Source organism: Ranitomeya variabilis, chromosome 6 (assembly GCF_051348905.1).
Source record: "Ranitomeya variabilis isolate aRanVar5 chromosome 6, aRanVar5.hap1, whole genome shotgun sequence".
In the NCBI taxonomy this organism is placed as follows: Eukaryota; Metazoa; Chordata; class Amphibia; order Anura; family Dendrobatidae; genus Ranitomeya; species Ranitomeya variabilis.
This window is the reverse complement of record NC_135237.1, coordinates 230533006-230551851: the sequence shown is the minus strand read 5'-3', so window position 1 is coordinate 230551851 and position 18846 is coordinate 230533006. Positions and strand designations below refer to the sequence as shown.

General features: G+C 44.9%; 2 protein-coding genes across 2 annotated transcripts in view; one reads left to right on the top strand and one right to left on the bottom strand.

Moving 5' to 3' along the window:
* LOC143782247 (uncharacterized) overlaps positions 1 to 10664 on the top strand; it is a 37791-nt gene extending 27127 nt beyond the window's left edge. The window contains exons 6-9 of the mRNA XM_077269479.1: positions 71 to 217; positions 305 to 424; positions 664 to 1053; positions 9945 to 10664. Coding sequence (XP_077125594.1) covers positions 71 to 217; positions 305 to 424; positions 664 to 770 — 374 coding nt within the window. The 3' untranslated portion in view covers positions 771 to 1053; positions 9945 to 10664. The remainder of the gene's footprint in view (positions 1 to 70; positions 218 to 304; positions 425 to 663; positions 1054 to 9944) is intronic.
* The window catches only part of SLC6A19 (solute carrier family 6 member 19), a 752476-nt gene that overhangs the window by 127308 nt on the left and 606322 nt on the right, over positions 1 to 18846 (bottom strand). The window lies entirely within an intron of this gene.

Here is an 18846-nt window from a genome sequence, read left to right as displayed (position 1 = left end):
ATATATATATATATATATATCTTTTAAGTACTTGTATTTAGACATGTAAATATATATTAATTCTTTACAGATGTCGACCTGATTCCAGAGCCAAATACCTCGGAACACAATCAGACGGCCGCTGAAGACCTGCTGTACCAGACCCCCACACCGAGAAACAGCCCGGTTTCTAGAGCCCCTAAAAACCCACGAGGGACTGCGAGCAAGAAAGGAAAAGGTAGCAATTGTATGAAAACGTGTTTTTGCACAACCGCTCTGAGAAAATCCCACTCGCGTCTACTAAGGCCTATATCTTTATTTATAGCTTGTAAAGTGAAGCCTAGGAGAATTGTATTCACAAAAGAGAATATACCTTTGCTAATGGAAAACCTCACAGAAGCTCCAGAAGCCACCACGGCAATCGTCCACCCCACATCGCAAGCCCGTAAGTGTATATTTTGAAATACATGCATAGTCTCTGTAGAACCAATGATACACGTGCTTCTCCAATGATATCCTGGTCCCACACATATCTGACACATGTATAATATTTCCAGCAGCGAAGCACAGAGACAGGCGCTGCTCTTGCACATATCTGACACATGTATAATCTTTCCAGCAACTAAGCGCAGAGACATGCGGCGGTCTCGCACATATCTGACACATGTAAAATCTTTCCTGCAGCTAAACGCAAAGTCATGAGAAAAACACCTCCAGCACCTCTACAGACACTTCAGCTCTCCGAGAATGATGCGTCACCAGTGTGGGTGGCAATACAGTCGGCTAATTGACCTGTTAGAACACCCCCGGTATCACCGATCTGTGTGGTGCAAGGCTTGGGAAACCCTGTGACGGCAGACCAGCGTGAAATACCCCATTCAAGTGCTGACCAGCCATCGACCAGTTGTGTGAATGACCCGGCGCTACTATACCCAGAAGTGATAGAGGCACCCCGAAAACATAAGCGAAAAACAAAGCATACTACAGAGCCAGCAAGCACATCCAGCGCTGTGAGTGACACAGCCCAGCTGGCTCGTGAAGCGCTTGATTGCGAGATTGATCAGCTCGCTGATGGTAAGCAATCAGCCATAGAACCGTTCATTATACGTATGGCTCACACTATGCAACCGCCAGCAGCATATCTTACTGTACCTGCAAATTCCTCTGGCGCCGGACTCTCAGGCACCTCTAATTTGGGTGCCACATCTCATGTCTGGGTATCTAACTCTGTTAATGTTAAGAAACGGTTAAAGAGGTCGTTACCAGTGGCTGTTAAGGTGTGTAAAAAGCCAAGGATTCAAGCAGCGGTGTCAGTACCGGCTAACGATACAGAATCTGTATCTTCGGCATCTACAAATCTGCATGAATCCCTCGGTTGGGGCCCCGCTGAAATGCCTGTGTTTAAGGAACAGTTCACCCGCTACTTACGCTACAAACTCTGGTCCCCAAAATAATGTTTTTTGTGATACTTTTGAAAAATTATTAGCAACACTAACCCCAACACATGCTAATAAGGCCGAACTATATGCACTCTGGAACCTGTAGCTGGATGGCGAGATAACATCTGCAGCTACCCCATTATGACTCAATATGGTCGGCTACGGTATGCATAAATCACCTAAACCAACACTACCCAGGCATAATAGGGCTAGAGTTATAAAGAGGGCTCAAAAATTGTTGGTCAGTGCTAAACGCGCGCTATGCACTAGGAGGCGTCGTGGTGGCATGTGTCCTGCAATAGCTCTACAGACTGCCCAGTTGTCACAAGAGTCAGACCAGCATTCACATAGCCAAGATAACTCTGCAAATGCCCTGCATGCAGCTGCACAAAATTCACAAGCCTCAGACGCTGGCTTTGTCGCTGATGGTAATGTGTTGTGCCCCGATCATACAGTATTTTTACAACGCATCCATCATCATCAAAGGGCCCTCCGCAATTTCAACGGGCATATACAGTACAGACCAAAAGTTTGGACACACCTTCTCATTTAAAGATTTTTCTGTATTTTCATGACTATGAAAATTGTAAATTCACACTGTAGGCATCAAAACTATGAATTAACACTAAGTATATACTTAACAAAAAAGTGTGAAACAAGTGAAAATATGTCTTATATTCTAGGTTCTTTAAAGTAGTCACCTTTTGCTTTGATGACTGCTTTGCACACTCTTGGCATTCTCTTGATGAGCTTCAAGAGGTAGTCACCGGAAATGGTTTTCACTTCACAGGTGTGCCATGTCAAGTTTAATAAGTGGGAATTCTTGCCTTATAAATGGGGTTGGGACCATCAGTTGTGTTGTGCAGAAGTCTGTTGGATACACAGCTGATAGTCATACTGAATAGACTGTTAGTTGTTGTATTATGGCAAGGAAAAAGCAGCTAAGTAAAGAAGAACGTTTGGCCATCATTAATTTAAGAAATGAAGGTCAGTCAGTGCAAAACATTGGGAAAACTTTGAAAGTGTCCCCAAGTGCAGTTGCAAAAATCATCAAGCGCTACGAAGAAACTGGCTCACGTGAGGACCGCCCCAGGAAAGGAAGACCAAGAGTCACCTCTTCTTCTGAGGATAAGTATCCGAGTCACCAGCCTCAGAAATCGCAGGTTAGCAGCAGCACAGATTAGAGACCAGGTCAATGCCACACAGAGTTTTAGCAGCAGACACATCCCTACAACAACTGTTAAGAGGAGACTTTGTGCAGCAGGCCTCCATGGTAAAATAGCTGCTAGGAAACCACTACTAAGGACAGGCAACAAGCAGAAGAGACTTGTTTGGGCTAAAGAACACAAGGAATGGACATTAGACCAGTAGAAATCTGTGCTTTGGTCTAATGAGTCCAAATTTGCGATCTTTGGTTCCAACCACCGTGTGTTTGTGAGACGCAGAAAAGGTGAACGGATGGACTCTACGTGCCTGGTTCCCACCGTGAAGCATGGAGGAGGAGGAGGTGTGATGGTGCTTTGTTAGTGACACTGTTGGGGATTTATTTAAAATTGAAGGCATTCTGAACCAGCATGGCTACCACAGCATCTTGCAGCAGCATGTTATTCCATACGGTTTGCGTTTAGTTGGACCATCATTTATTTTTCAACAGGACAATGACCCCAAACACACCTCCAGGCTGTGTAAGGGCTATTTGACCAAGAAGGAGAGTGATGTCGTGCTACGCCATATGACCTGGCCATAACAGTCACCAGACCTGAACCCAATCGAGATGGTTTGGGGTGAGCTGGACTGCAGAGTGAAGGCAAAAGGGCCAACAAGTGCTTAGCATCTCTGGATCTCTTCAAGATTGTTGGAAGACCATTTCCAGTGACTACCTCTTGCAGCTCATCAAAAGAATGCCAAGAGTGTGCAAAGCAGTCATCAAAGCCAAAGGTGGCTACTTTGAGGAACCTAGAATATAAGACATAATTTCAGTTGTTTCACACTTTTTTTGTTAAGTATATAATTCCAAATGTCTTAATTCATAGTTTTGATGCCTTCAGTGTGAATTTACAATTTTCATAATCATGAAAATACAGAAAAATCTTTAAATGAGAAGGTGTGTCCAAACTTTTGGTCTGTACATACAGATCATTTTAGATTTGTAAATTTGGAGCATGTCAAATCATTTGTAGAGGGCGTGAATATTGCTCATGACAGCATTCAGTCATTACTGGATAGAATCATCATGGACATTGGACCTGGTGACTTTGTACAGTTAAGACTTGAAGGTGACGATACTTTAGACCCTATTTTCGCTACAAAACAAACCGGGGAAGATTTTAATTCTGAATCTTTTTTAAATGCTGTTGCCCGCACACTTCAAAGTAACGCTGAATGCATAGCATCCAATTCGCTAAAGCTAGTCGTCACTATCATTAAAAACCGACGCGGTGGTGTAAAAAAAAGGCGCTTGAGATCTATAGCGAGCAGTCAGATCATTAAACAAAAGAGGCAATGGCTGTATGATTTAACAATTACACAACAAATCTGTGTTTGGCTGCTTGTGTGTGCGCCCTGATGGACAACACGGATCTCACTGATGGCGATTTACTGAGCTGCTCTAAAAACATTCACACAGCACTGGGCATCCCTGATGATCAGTTAGTGAGTTTTAGCGACATTCCGGCATTTGAAAAATATTTGGGGATCACCATTAAAGTACTGTACTATAGCCAGGGTGATTGGCGTTACTTTCAGAGCGGCAATACAGCTAATGGTAAAACCGTATTCATATTGTTCTATGATAATTACTACTACGGTATCAAAAATATGAAGGGTTTTATCAGTGCTGATTACTTTTGTGAGCTCTGCAATTCAGTGTTTCATCACAAGAACAATCATTCCTGTCAGTATTTTTGTAAAGCCTGTCAGAGAGAGAATTGTGTAGAAAGCAGTGGCGACCAACAGCCCAGGTGCCCTGTTTGCAGGGTTTATTGCCGATCGAGCGAGTGCTTAGATTATCACACACAATTGGGTGTAGCTGACTTAGCATTCTGCAGGCTTAAAACATTTTGTGATGAATGCAACCATTTTGTTTTCAGAAATAGCGAGACTGAGCATAAATGTAATGGTTTGCGCTGTCCTGTATGCGACGGCCGTATAAATAAATTCGATGCCCATCTTTGTTACATGCGGCGGTATGTAGCACTGGATGAATCAGATTGTTAAATCTTTTATGATTTTGAATGTATGCAGGAGACAGGCACACACATACTGAATTACATTTATGCTACAACCGCTGTATGGTCACCCCTCCTGGGAGTTTGAGGGGGATACCTGTACACATGACTTTGTACAGTTCTTTACAAGCGGTAAATTTTCAGATCATACATTTATTGCCCACAATGGTGGAAGATACGACTCATACTTTATTGTTAAGGAACTGATTTCTGAAAAACTACAGGTAAAGTTGATAACCCAAGGTGGCTGCCTCTTGTGTGTGATGCTACCTGATTTGTCTATAAGGTTCATAGACTCTCTAAATTTTATCCCCATGAAACTCAGTAAATTACCACAGGCCATGGGCTTTTCAGACGGCAAAGGACATTTTCCACACTTTTTTAATACCAGAGAAAACCAAAACTATGTAGGCCCCATACCTGATGTAAAATATTATGGGATGGAGTACATGTTGCCTGGTGAGAAGATAGAGTTCATGGCGTGGCATGAGAGTCAGAAACATACAGTTTTTTACTTCAAGGCTGAGCTAAAATCTTATTGCAAACAGGATGTTGAAATTTTGAGACGCTCCTGCGAGATCTATAGAGAGCATATTATGCAAATGACACAGAAAAATGTCAAAAAATACTGTAAGCGTCAAACAGGGGTGGATTAAGGGTAGCCAGGGCCCCGGGCTGTTCAGACACTGTGGGCCCCCCCCGGTCATGTGACGGGGGTCATGTGACGGGGGCCATGTGATACCCGAACCAGATTATTCCGGAAAAATGGCCCTACTCTACTGTAACCTATTAAATATTTGTTGAAATCTGCAATACAATTTAGGTATATTTTGACCAATAATATCACATACAAGGAACAAATACCACCGCACCAGGTCAAGACCACATATTACCACCACTTGGTGACCAAATAGCACATTCAAGGGACAAATACCACACCATTTCCAGACCACATATTACCACCACATAGTGACTGAATACTACAATACTGATTAGTAATTAAAAAAAAAAAAAAAACACAATACTATCACAAGTGCCAGTATTCGCAGGAGATCTGTACTTAGTATGCAGTGTCTGTGTACAGGTAATACAGTGATCACTGGTGACATTGTACACAGGACCTCTGTATATAGTATACAGTGTATAGTGTCAGTGTATAGGTAACACTGACTCACCAGTGACGTCTCTGGGTGAAGTCCTCCATCTTTCATCCAGCACAGACCGCCATCATTTCTTCCAGCCAGGACTCATTTCTGCAGGAAATAACATAGTTATCTAGAGCTCTGCTCGCAGAACACATTACTTGATTTTTCACAACTTCTACATTACACCACATGGAGAAAAAAAGGCGATATAGTGTCACTCTGCACAGTAACAGGACCGCCCCCCCTCCCATTTAAAACAGTATAATCAATAAATAAAATAAATACATCACTGCAGTAATAATATCCCTTAATTAGCCCCTATGGTAATAATTTTCCCCACCCTGGCCCCGTGTGTCTCATTCCTGGCTCCAGCCATATGTTCTCCCATCCTGCCTTCATGAGTATCCATTCTACACCATATGATCTCCCCATCCTGCCCCATCTGTCTCCATCGTATCCATCCTGCCCCATGATCCAATCCTGCCCCGTGTCTCCAATCATGCCGTGTGTCTACATTCTGCCCATGCCTCCAGTCCTGCCCCCAGTGTGTCCAGCAATCTGCCCCAGTGTGTCCAGCATATTACCCCCAGTGTGTCCAGCAATCTGCCCCAGTGTGTCCAGCATTGCCCCCAGTGTGTCCAGAATTGCCCCCAGTGTGTCCAGCATTGCCCCCAGTGTGTCCAGCATATTACCACCAGTGTGTCCAGCAATCTGCCCCAGTGTGTCCAATTGTCCAGCATTGCCCACAGTGTGTCCAGCATTGCCCCAGTGTCTCCAGCATTGCCCCCAGACAGTGTGTTCAACAATATGCCCCAGTATGTCCAGCATATTGCCCCAGAGTATCCAGCATTGCCCCCAGTGTGTCCAGCAATCTGCCCCAGTGTCTCCAGCATTGCCCCAGTGTCTCCAGCAATCTGCCCCCAGTGTCTCCAGCAATCTGCCCCCAGTGTCTCTAGCATTGCCCCCAGTGCGTCCAGCAATCTGCCCCAGTGTCTCCAGCAATCTGCCCCCAGTGTCTCCAGCAATCTGCCCCAGTGTCTCCAGCAATCTGCCCCAGTGTCTCCAGCATTGCCCCCAGTCTCCAGCAATCTGCCCCAGAGTCTCCAGCATTGCCCCAGAGTCTCCAGCATTGCCCCCAGTGTCCAGCAATCTGCCCCAGTGTCTCCAGCAATCTGCCCCAGTGTCTCCAGGATTGCCCCAGTGTGTCCAGCAATCTGCCCCAGTGTCTCCAGCAATCTGCCCCAGTGTCTCCAGCAATCTGCCCCAGTGTCTCCAGCAATCTGCCCCAGTGTCTCCAGCAATCTGCCCCAGTGTCTCCAGCAATCTGCCCCAGTGTCTCCAGCATTGCCCCCAGTGTCTCCAGCATTGCCCCCAGTGTCTCCAGCATTGCCCCAGAGTCTCCAGCATTGCCCCCAGTGTCCAGCAATCTGCCCCAGTGTGTCCAGCATTGCCCCCAGTGTCTCCAGCAATCTGCCCCAGTGTCTCCAGCATTGCCCCCAGTGTCCAGCAATCTGCCCCAGTGTCTCCAGCATTGCCCCAGTGTCTCCAGCATTGCCCCCAGTGTCCAGCAATCTGCCCCAGTGTTTCCAGCATTGCCCCCAGTGTCTCCAGCATTGCCCCCAGTGTCTCCAGCAATCTGCCCCAGTGTCTCCAGCATTACCCCCAGTGTCCAGCAATCTGCCCCAGTGTCTCCAGCATTACCCCCAGTGTCCAGCAATCTGCCCCAGTGTCTCCAGCATTGCCCCCAGTGTCCAGCAATCTGCCCCAGTGCCTCCAGCATTGCCCCCAGTGCCTCCAGCATTGCCCCCAGTGTCTTAAGCATTGCCGTTCGCAAAAAAAAAAAAAAAAAGTTCTCCTCACCTTACCAGCGCTCCAGCGGCGAGCAGCTCCCTCCAGCAGCGCACACTCGCCGGCGACTGACAATGACGTCAGACGCCGGCGACGTGTGCGCTGCGGCCGACTTCAGCTGCCAGCCTCCAATTGGCTGGCTGGCGGCTGTTGTTAACTATTGAGGTGCGGGCGAGCGCCCGCACCTCAATAGGAAAGCGCCGCAACGCCGGAAGGGGCCCGGTGAGCAGATGAGAAGGGGCCCGATGCCGGCCCCCTCTCTCTGCCCACCGGGTCTGGGGGCACATAAATGCCGGCGGCGGCGGGCATTCGCAGTACTCGGGCGGTCAATCTGTGTGGTAGCCCAGGGCCCCCCCACACCACTGGGCCCTGGGCTACCGCCCATATTGACCCTCTTATAATCCGCCCCTGGCGTCAAAAGCTAACGATTGTAGTGAGCAGATGTGTTGATCCTTTTCAGCTCATCACCCTGGCCTCGGTGTGTATGGCAATGTACCGGTTTAAATTTCTTCCAAAAAAGACCATCGCCATTTTACCAGGTGATAATTATCACAAGGCAAAAAAGTGCTACTCGTCACCCGCTATACAATGGCTCATGTATGTAGCGCACTCCGAGAACATCAACATTCGACACGCTTTGAGAGGCGGTGAAAAACAAGTCTGGAAATATTTTCTAGATGGTTATGCCTATGTTAGCGGCCAACACATAGCCTTTGAATTTCAAGGGTGTTTTTACCATGGGTGTCCCATGTGCTATAATGAAAATGACACGAATAAGGTCACAAACACGTCCTACGGTCAGTTATATTACGCCTTTTTAGCTAAAAAGCGTTACTTACAGGGCTGCGGGTACACAATAAGAGTGATGTGGGAGCATGAGTGGAATGAAATGGTTGAAAATGATTCTAACCTTCAAACATTTCTCCACCAGATTGAATTTCCCGTTCCTTTAGACCCCCGTGATGCGCTTTATGGTGGCCGAACTAACGCCATTAAGCTCTATCACCATCTGGAAGAAGGGGAGACTTTACATTACTACGATTTCACCAGTCTGTACCCCTTTGTAAACAAAACTAAAACATACCCTGTAGGCCATCCAGACATCATCTATGACAATTTTGGATTCATAAAAAAATACTTTGGCATTGCTAGAGTCAAGGTCTACCCGCCAAGAGATTTATTTTTTCCAGTTCTACCAGTAAAACTCAATAAAAAAATTAATGTCTCCCTTTTGCTACACATGCGCTGTAAATTTCCAGGCAGATATCTGTGCCCATAGTGATGAAGAACGTGCCCTGACAGGTACCTGGTGCACTATAGAGCTCGAGATGGCGATAGAATTACGGCCTGAAAATATAGCTGTCAATCCTGCTAAGAGACAGATCTCCAAGCTTTTCTTAAATTCTTTATGGGGAAAGTTTGCTCAGAGATCTAATCTATCATGTACCAGCATTGTTAGGGATCAAGATCAGCTTTTTAAGTATTTGTTCCTGCCTTACTATGATATCTCGATGTTACATTTCCTTGATGATGACACCGCAACCATTTAACTGGAAATACGCAAAAGGCCACCACACCGTCAACAAAAGCAAACATTTTTATAGCGTGTTTTACAACCACGTATGCCCGGCTAGAGCTCTATTCGCTGCTGGACCGTCTGCAGGAGAGGTGCCTTTATCACGACACAGATTCTGTTATTTTTGTACAGAGAGATGGTGAGTGGCAGCCGCCTTTAGGCGATTACCTGGGGGAACTGACCAGTGAAATACCCGATGGTACACACATCACAGAATTTGTATCCGCGGGGCCAAAACTTACGGATACAAACTCAACACCGGTAAAACTGTCTTAAAAGTTAAGGGGATAACACTAAATGTCGGTAACTCTCAATCTATTAATTTCAACAGTCTAAAAGATCTAGTTCTCGACTACCCGCGCAATTCTGTCACAGATACACAGAATCATATTGTCATACAGCAGCCGTCCATTGTGAGAAATAAAAAGTACTGGGAGATTGAAACAAGGCCATTACGCAAAACACAAAAGTGCGTTTACACAAAGCGGCGACTAATTGACGATTTCACCACCTTGCCTTTTGGCTATTAGCCGAGTATTGTGATGGATACACGCCTGCAACACCCATTCTCATGCATTGTAGCAGGACCGTCTAATTCTGGAAAGCTATTTTGTAAAACAACTGCTATATAATATTGAAACTAATTTTTCTCAGAAACCTGATAATATTGTTTAGTTTTATTCGTGTTGGCAAAAACTGATGAAATCTCTCTCTCTTTTCCCAACACCAGATTTGTGAAGGGTCTACCGAATACATTCGTAGATGACGAATTATTACCACCGGAGAAGGTGAATTTGGCTATTGTTAATGATCTCATGGAGAGTGCTAGTGAAAATTGTGAGATAGAAAAAGCTTTTACCAAGTATGTGCACCACAGAAATCTCAGCATTTTCTACCTGGTACAAAACATATTTTGCCAGGGTAAGAAAAGCCGCATGATAAATTTAAGCACAAATTACATGGTGCTTTTTAATAACCGAGATAAATTACAAATTTTAACTCTAGCTCGTCAGATGTATCCCGGAAAAACACGTTTTTTCCTAGAAGCTTTTGAGGATGCCACGCGGGAGCCTTATGGGTATTTGCTTGAAGATTTAATGCTAATACCCCTGAGGATCTTCGCTTAAAGACTGGATTGTTTCCACCAGCGTTGCCTGCTATGTTCAAAAGAAAAACACTTCTAAAAAGTGAATTTTACGTGGAATCAGACATTCTACGCTGTGTGCGTTGTGATGTAAAGATGTTGTACACAAGAAGAGAAGTAGCGGGCACCACAATAAATGAAAAAATCAAAAAATCTGGGATCAACCATATGCATATATAAGAACCATGAAACACTAAACAAGAAAAAGGATATGCATACTACTGGGATCAACCAGAAAATAATTTTATTAATGCAAAAAACACACAAAGCAAGGTAGAACATACACTTAAAAACATTTAAAATCCAAAAAACAAACACATGGTCTATACACTATGTGTAAAACCCCCAGCAGGTGGAACCCAAATGCCACCAGCACCCAATGAATTACAATATATCAAACAAATGGCATTTATATATACACATCCAATCAAAGACCACCCATCTGCTATCGGCTATACCCTACCTATATCCTGCAAATGGAACACTCAATAGTGTAAGGAACCGGACACAAATTTCATATCCTAGGCATAGTTACCAAAGTCGTGCCCCACCAAGGCATGTGCCATGAAGTAGTTAATAGGCGTGACCCCCAAACCTGATGAAGACGTTTACATAGCGTCGATACGCGTGGGGTTTTCACGCCCCCCAGCACGAGCACCTTTATTAGCATCTTTACTGCTGCATCTCTACCTGGCGCCTATCTTTGTGAGTTTTACTGTTAGGATCCTGGACCTTAGTATTTGTTTTGCTCCCAGGTTTGGGGGTCACGCCTATTAACTACTTCGTGGCACATGCCTTGGTGGGGCACGACTTTGGTAACTATGCCTAGGATATGAAATTTGTGTCCGGTTCCTTACACTATTGAGTGTTCCATTTGCAGGATATAGGTAGGGTATAGCCGATAGCAGATGGGTGGTCTTTGATTGGATGTGTATATATAAATGCCATTTGTTTGATATATTGTAATTCATTGGGTGCTGGTGGCATTTGGGTTCCACCTGCTGGGGGTTTTACACATAGTGTATGGACCATGTGTTTGTTTTTTGGATTTTAAATGTTTTTAAGTGTATGTTCTACCTTGCTTTGTGTGTTTTTTGCATTAATAAAATTATTTTCTGGTTGATCCCAGTAGTATGCATATCCTTTTTCTTGTTTAGTGTTTCGTGATGTAAAGATGTCTGAGAGACTCCGGCGTAACTGGGCTCTCTTAAAAACTCTGATGAAAGCAACCCCCGCTGTCAGAAAGTCTATTTTGCGCAATGCAAGCAATGATTTAATTACAGCCATAGGTGAGATTGCTTTAAACATCTTAAAAGGCAGGATTCCTCTGAAAGAGCATCAAAAGGGCATATTAAAGAAGTGGCGTAAAGCTATAAGAACCCTGAGCGACAGATCTCAGCCCATAAAGAAAAAGAAGCGTCTACTAAAGCAGGCCGGCGGGTTTATCGGCCCTCTTTTAGCTTTTGCAATTCCAATAATAACAAGTCTGCTCACAGGAAAATAATGGAGCATACAGAGAAAATGCATCTAGTCCCCAAACAGGAGCCAGACAACCTAAGACCCAGTACTACAGATAACATACGCGACAGTGTTATTCGTCGCCTTGATGGTGAAATTAGCACCATTTTACAATGGCGTGACATTCCCGATGATGTGAAAATTAAAATGTATAGCTCCGTGCTACAGCGCTACTTGGTACATACAAGGTACATACATACAAGAAGTAACGGCTTTAAATCTTGTTAGCACTTCTGATCCTGATCAGCAACAATTGTCAAATACCGACTCTGATAAAAATCAAGAGGTCGCTGAAATTGTCAGCCATATAAACCAGAGATATAAAAAGAATGCTGAATTTTTACTAAACAGGTTACTGCAGAATAAAAATGTTACAGCCTGGAATATTAAAGCTGAATTTATTTTCAAAGGATCCGTAATACCCGGGTCTAACTTACTGGATTTGGTACGTAGTACAACACAGAGTCATGCTCTGACCAGCAGAAATTTACCTCCGGGTTGGGATTAATTTATGCAGGCTATGGCCGAGCTAAATATACCATCTACCGTTGTGGGTAATCCCACTACTAGGAAGCTTTTAGATGAATTAAAAATTTCCAGCAGTGAGAAACGCGCTGTATCTACACCACAGAAGCTAGCCCCGACGCCCCGTACAATTCAATCTTTACATTCCCTGTCATTAGGCACTGCACGCGGAACTCTGCTACCTAAAAGAAGGTCTTTACCGATACTACAAACCATGTGGCTCATGATGTAAAGAATGTACTGGATAAATGCTGTACTTGGCTTGTAACATTATATTATTTATTTTGTAAGAAGTGTAATGATGTATGTTAATTGTACTTGTGATACTATTTACTTATTTATTTTGTAAGAAGTGTGTTGATGTATGATCATTGTACTATTTAATGTTTGCTTTTTTTATATTCTGTAAGAATTTTTATATTATTGAAATGTCTTTGAGATGTATTTATTTTACAACAATAAAATATTTTAAACTTTTACAATATTGTGTCTTTGCTTTTTTATAAACGTATAAAACACACCGCTTCATACTTGCTGGTGTTGTAACATGGTCATATACATAATATGCCCATATAATGAGACTGGTGTTATAAACCACGTGTAAAAATGAGAATCACAGTATCAAATAATGCTGCAAAACACAGGATATACATAATGTGCTCTAAAATACATTGCACTGATTACAGCAGCAATCTCAACTTCATATAAAATGAAAATCTAATATGATGTCTTGCAGGGACACAGCTGTTTGTGTTTAAGCAAGGAATAGCTCTTGAAACATGACATCTACTCTCAGCTACTTTGCGATACACAGAGTGCAGGCAGAAACACTGTCTAAAATACATTGCTCTGATTACATCACCAGTCTCACAACAACTACATATAAAATGAAAATCTAATATGATATAAAAACAATGTATCAAATACTGTGATAATAATCACTGTATCAAATACTGTGATAACAATATCAAACACTATCAAAAGGGGAAAGCAGACAGGGAGGGGCGGGGTTACACACTTTTGATACACTTTGATAGGGGCAGGCCAACCTGTCAAATTAAGTTTGAGGAGACCTCCCTCTTCTCTACTACTAATATGGACGCATATTCATGACCGCGTATGGCCCATTTGGGCTCTTTTTCCTAACTCCACTCCACCAAACCCGCCAACTGTGACCAACCAAAAAAACCTGCCACCCCCACTTAATGCTAATTATGCAATAAAAACATAACACGTTAAATTCTTTGGATAATTTTGGCCACAGTGGCCAGTTTTAGTAACAAACAAAACATAATAATTATATAACAAAAAACATGTGAAAAAACTTGAGGGGGAGGGTTCTTGGAGCTAAAAGATCTGGCATCATATTTAGGCAAAAAACGCCCCAAAATTGTAACCAACACTTTTTACCCTCGGCCATGACCACCAGCTCGAGGGCACCATGTAACCCTTTTCAGGGCAGACCAAAAACCCCAAAGCTCCGGAGGACAATCCCTGTCCAGAGCCCGTAACCACAAGCCAGATCAACCCCCATCCAATTGACCTTCCTCCAATAAAACATCACTAACTCCAAAAACCCCACCCCACCTGCCACTGTGACAATAGAAATATCTTGAAAATACAAAACAAACCAACATATCCCTTCCCCAAGGAATGCTTAAGATTCTAAAAATTGACCACAGAACAACTACTAACCATCCCAGAAAAAAGAGGGAGGGTGGGTGCTCTTTTCCCACTGGGTTCTCTCCTGCAAGTGACTTTTCCTGCACTTTTCCTCCTCTGTAACCCGTCCCCAACCCCAAACTCCTCCCACATCCCCCTACGGCCAATCCCAAACCCAGCTTTTAAAAAACAATGTGGGAAAAACCCTCCCATGGCAACGCAGTCATGGGGGGCCTACATCAAGCTGCGCCCATTCCAGCCCCCATCTTTACTTTAATGAGTGGTACGATGTGACCGCTGAACACTGGAACAAGTTGCCGGCGCCAGAGACCATCTGTCACTGACAAGCAGGGACCATGTCGGGAGCAGGTGAGTATATCGGGGGATGGTAAGCATTGCGCGATAATCACCTCTCCCTGTTCCACCCCCAGGCGCCGCTCCGTCTTCCGTGTCATCTGGCTGTGACTATTCAGGACAGAGGGCACGATGACGTAGTTAGTGTGCGTGCCGCCCTCTGCCTGAACAGTCACTGCGGAGGACGCGGAAGACAGAGTGGCACCAGGCGGTGGAACGAGGATAGGTGAATATTGCAAGTGCCGGGGGCCTGAGTGACGAGAGGTGAGTATGTGATTTTTTTTTAATTGCAGCAACAGCATATGGGGCATAATATATGGAGCATTTTATGGGGCCATCAACCTTTGTGCAGCATTATATGAGGCACATGTTTCTATGGAACATTTTATGGGGCCATTATTAACCTTTATGCAGCATTGTATGGGGCACATGTTTCTATGGAGCATCTTATGGGGCCATTATTAATCCCTTCCCGACCTGTGACGCCACATAGGCATTATGAAAGTCGGTGCCAATCCGACCTGTGACGTCTATGTGGCGTCATGGAGGGATCACGTCCCTGCAGATCGGGTGAAAGGGTTAACTCCAATTTCACCCGATCTGCAGGGACAGGGGGAGTGGTACTTTAGCCCAGGGGGGTGGCTTTGCCCCACGTGGCTATGATCACTCTGGCTGTTGAAAGTGTAAAAGCCAATCAGAGCAATTTGTAATATTTCACCTATCAAACTTGGTGAAATATTACAATCCAGCCATGGCCGATGCTGCAATATCATCGGCCATGGCTGGAGACCGCGATCTGACCCACCCCACCAACTGACAGTGGCAATCTGCCGCCGCCGCTGTCAGTCTTTCCTCCCCTCCGTTTTGTGCTTCGCTGCCTGTTATGATCCTTAGTGGTTGAGGATCACAAATTACTCCAGCTAAGTAACAAACATAGGACAAGCTCTAGGGAGGTGGTAAACTGGACTGACCGCAAAACTGAATCTATCCAAACACACTAGAGGTAGCCGGTGAACGTGCCTAAAAATCCTAGATGTCTCGAGCCAGCCTGAGGAACTAACTACCCCTAGAGAGAAAGAAAGACCTCTCTTGCCTCCAGAGAAATAATCCCCAAAGATATAGAAGACCCCAACATGTAATTACGGTGAGGTAAGAGGAAGGCACATACACAGGGGTGAAAACAGATTCAGCAAATGAGGCCCACTAATACTAGATAGCAGAAAATAGAAAAGGGGTCTGTGCGGTCAGTAAAAAACCCTTACCAAAATATCCACACTGAGATTTCAAGAACCCCCGCACCAACTAACGGTGTGGGGGGAGAAACTCAGTCCCCTAGAGCAACCAGCAAGCGAGGAGATCACATTTTAGCAAGCTGGACAAGAAACATGAGAATGCTGATAATCAAAAAATGAACAAACAAAAACTTAGCTTGTCTTGGAGAGACTGGGAGCAAGGTAGTCGCAAGGAATCTGAAGAGCACTGAATACATTGATAGCAGGCAAGGAACTGAGTATCCAGGTGAGCTAAATAGGAAACCAGCCAAGGATAATGAACCAGCTGATGCAGCCAACCTGCAGAAAGACAACACTACACAGTACCGCTTGTGACCACTAGAGGGAGCCTAAAAATAGAGTTCACAACAGTACCCCCCCTTGAGGAGGGGTCACCGAACCCTCATCAAGACCCCCAGGGCGATCAGGATGAGCCGCGTGGAAGGCACGAACCAAATCGGCCGCATGAACATCAGAGGCGACAACCCAGGAATTATCCTCCTGACCATAGCCCTTCCACTTAACCAAATACTGAAGCCTCCGTCTAGAGATACGAGAATCCAAAATCTTCTCCACCACGTACTCCAATTCGCCCTCGACCAGCACCGGAGCAGGAGGCTCAACAGAAGGAACCACAGGTACCACATACCTCCGCAACAAAGACCTATGGAACACATTATGAATGGCAAACGATGCTGGGAGATCCAAAGGAAAAGACACCGGGTTAAGGATTTCCAAGATCTTATAAGGACCGATGAAGCGAGGCTTGAATTTAGGAGAGGAGACCTTCATAGGAACATACCGAGAAGACAGCCACACCAAATCCCCAACACGAAGTCGGGGACCCACACCGCGGCGGCGGTTGGCAAAGCGCTGAGCCTTCTCCTGTGACAACCTCAAATTGTCCACCACATGGTTCCAAATCTGCTGCAACCTATCCACCACAGAATCCACCCCAGGACAGTCGGAAGACTCAACCTGACCCGAGGAAAAACGAGGATGGAAACCAGAATTGCAGAAAAAAGGCGAAACCAAAGTAGCAGAACTAGCCCGATTATTAAGGGCAAACTCGGCCAATGGCAAAAAAGTCACCCAATCATCCTGATCAGCAGAAACAAAACATCTCAAATAAGTTTCCAACGTCTGATTAGTTCGCTCGGTTTGGCCATTAGTCTGAGGATGGAAGGCCGACGAAAAAGACAAATCAATGCCCATCTTAGCACAAAAAGTCCGCCAAAACCTGGACACAAACTGGGATCCTCTATCAGACACAATATTTTCAGGAATGCCGTGCAAGCGAACCACATTCTGAAAAAATAGAGGAACCAAATCGGAGAAGGAAGGCAACTTAGGCAAGGGCATCAAATGGACCATCTTGGAAAAAAGATCACACACCACCCAGATGACAGACATTTAATGAGATACTGGAAGATCCGAAATAAAATCCATGGAAATGTGCGTCCAAGGCCTTTTCGGGACAGGCAAAGGCAAAAGCAAACCGCTGGCACGAGAACAGCAAGGCTTAGCCTGAGCACAAATCCCACAAGACTGCACAAAGGAACGCACATCCCGCGACAAGGAAGGCCACCAGAAGGACCTAGCCACCAAATCTCTGGTACCAAAAATCCCAGGATGACCCGCCAACACCGAAGAATGAACCTCGGAAATAACTCTGCTGGTCCATCTATCCGGGACAAACAATCTCTCTGGTGGACAACGGTCAGGTCTATCCGCCTGAAATTTCTGCAGCACTCGTCGCAAATCTGGGGAAATGGCAGACAAAATCACTTCCTCTCTGAGAATACCAGCCGGCTCAGAAACTCCCGGAGAGTCAGGCACAAAACTCCTAGAAAGTGCATCAGCCTTCACGTTCTTCGAACCAGGCAGGTATGAGACCACGAAGTTGAAACGGGAGAAAAACAACGACCAACGAGCCTGTCTAGGATTCAGGCGCTTGGCAGACTCGAGGTAAATCAGATTTTTGTGATCAGTCAAGACCACCACACGATGTTTAGCTCCTTGGAGCCAATGTCGCCACTCCTCAAATGCCCACTTCATAGCCAACAACTCCCGATTACCAACATCATAATTCCGCTCGACAGGCGAAAATTTTCTTGAAAAGAAAGCACATGGCTTCATCACAGAGCCATCAGAGCTTCTCTGCGACAAAACAGCCCCTGCTCCAATCTCAGAAGCATCAACCTCGACCTGGAAGGGGAGAGAGACATCTGGCTGACATAAGACTGGAGCTGAAGAAAACCGGTGCTTCAGCTCCCGAAAGGCCTCCACGGCCGCAGGAGACCAATTAGTCACATCAGAACCCTTCTTGGTCAAATCCGTCAAAGGTTTAAACACGCTAGAAAAATTAGCGATGAAACGACGGTAAAAATTAGCAAAACCCAAGAACTTCTGAAGACTCTTAACAGACGTGGGCTGAGTCCAGTCATGAATAGCCTGGACCTTGACTGGGTCCATATCCACAGTAGAAGGGGAAAAAATAAAACCCAAAAAGGAGACCTTCTGTACTCCGAAGAGGCATTTTGAGCCCTTCACAAATAAAGCATTAGCACGCAGGACCTGAAACACCATCCTGACCTGCTTCACATGGGACTCCCAATCATCAGAAAAGACCAAAATGTCATCCAGATAAACAATCATAAATTTATCCAGATATTCTCGGAAGATGTCATGCATGAAGGACTGAAACACAGAAGGAGCATTAGAGAGTCCAAAAGGCATCACCAAGTACTCAAAATGGCCTTCGGGCGTAATAAATGCTGTTTTCCATTCATCTCCCTGCTTAATGCGCACAAGGTTATACGCACCACGTAGATCTATCTTGGTGAACCAACTGGCACCCTTAATCCGAACAAACAAATCAGACAATAATGGCAGAGGATACTGAAATTTGACTGTGATTTTATTCAGAAGACGATAATCTATACAAGGTCTCAAAGAACCGTCCTTCTTGGCCACAAAAAAAAATCCTGCACCAAGAGTGGAAGAGGATGGGCGAATAGTTCCCTTCTCCAAAGACTCCTTTATATAACTCCGCATCGCGGCATGCTCTGGTATAGACAAATTAAAAAGTCGTCCCTTAGGGAATTTACTACCAGGAATTAAATTTATAGCACAGTCACAATCCCTATGAGGGGGCA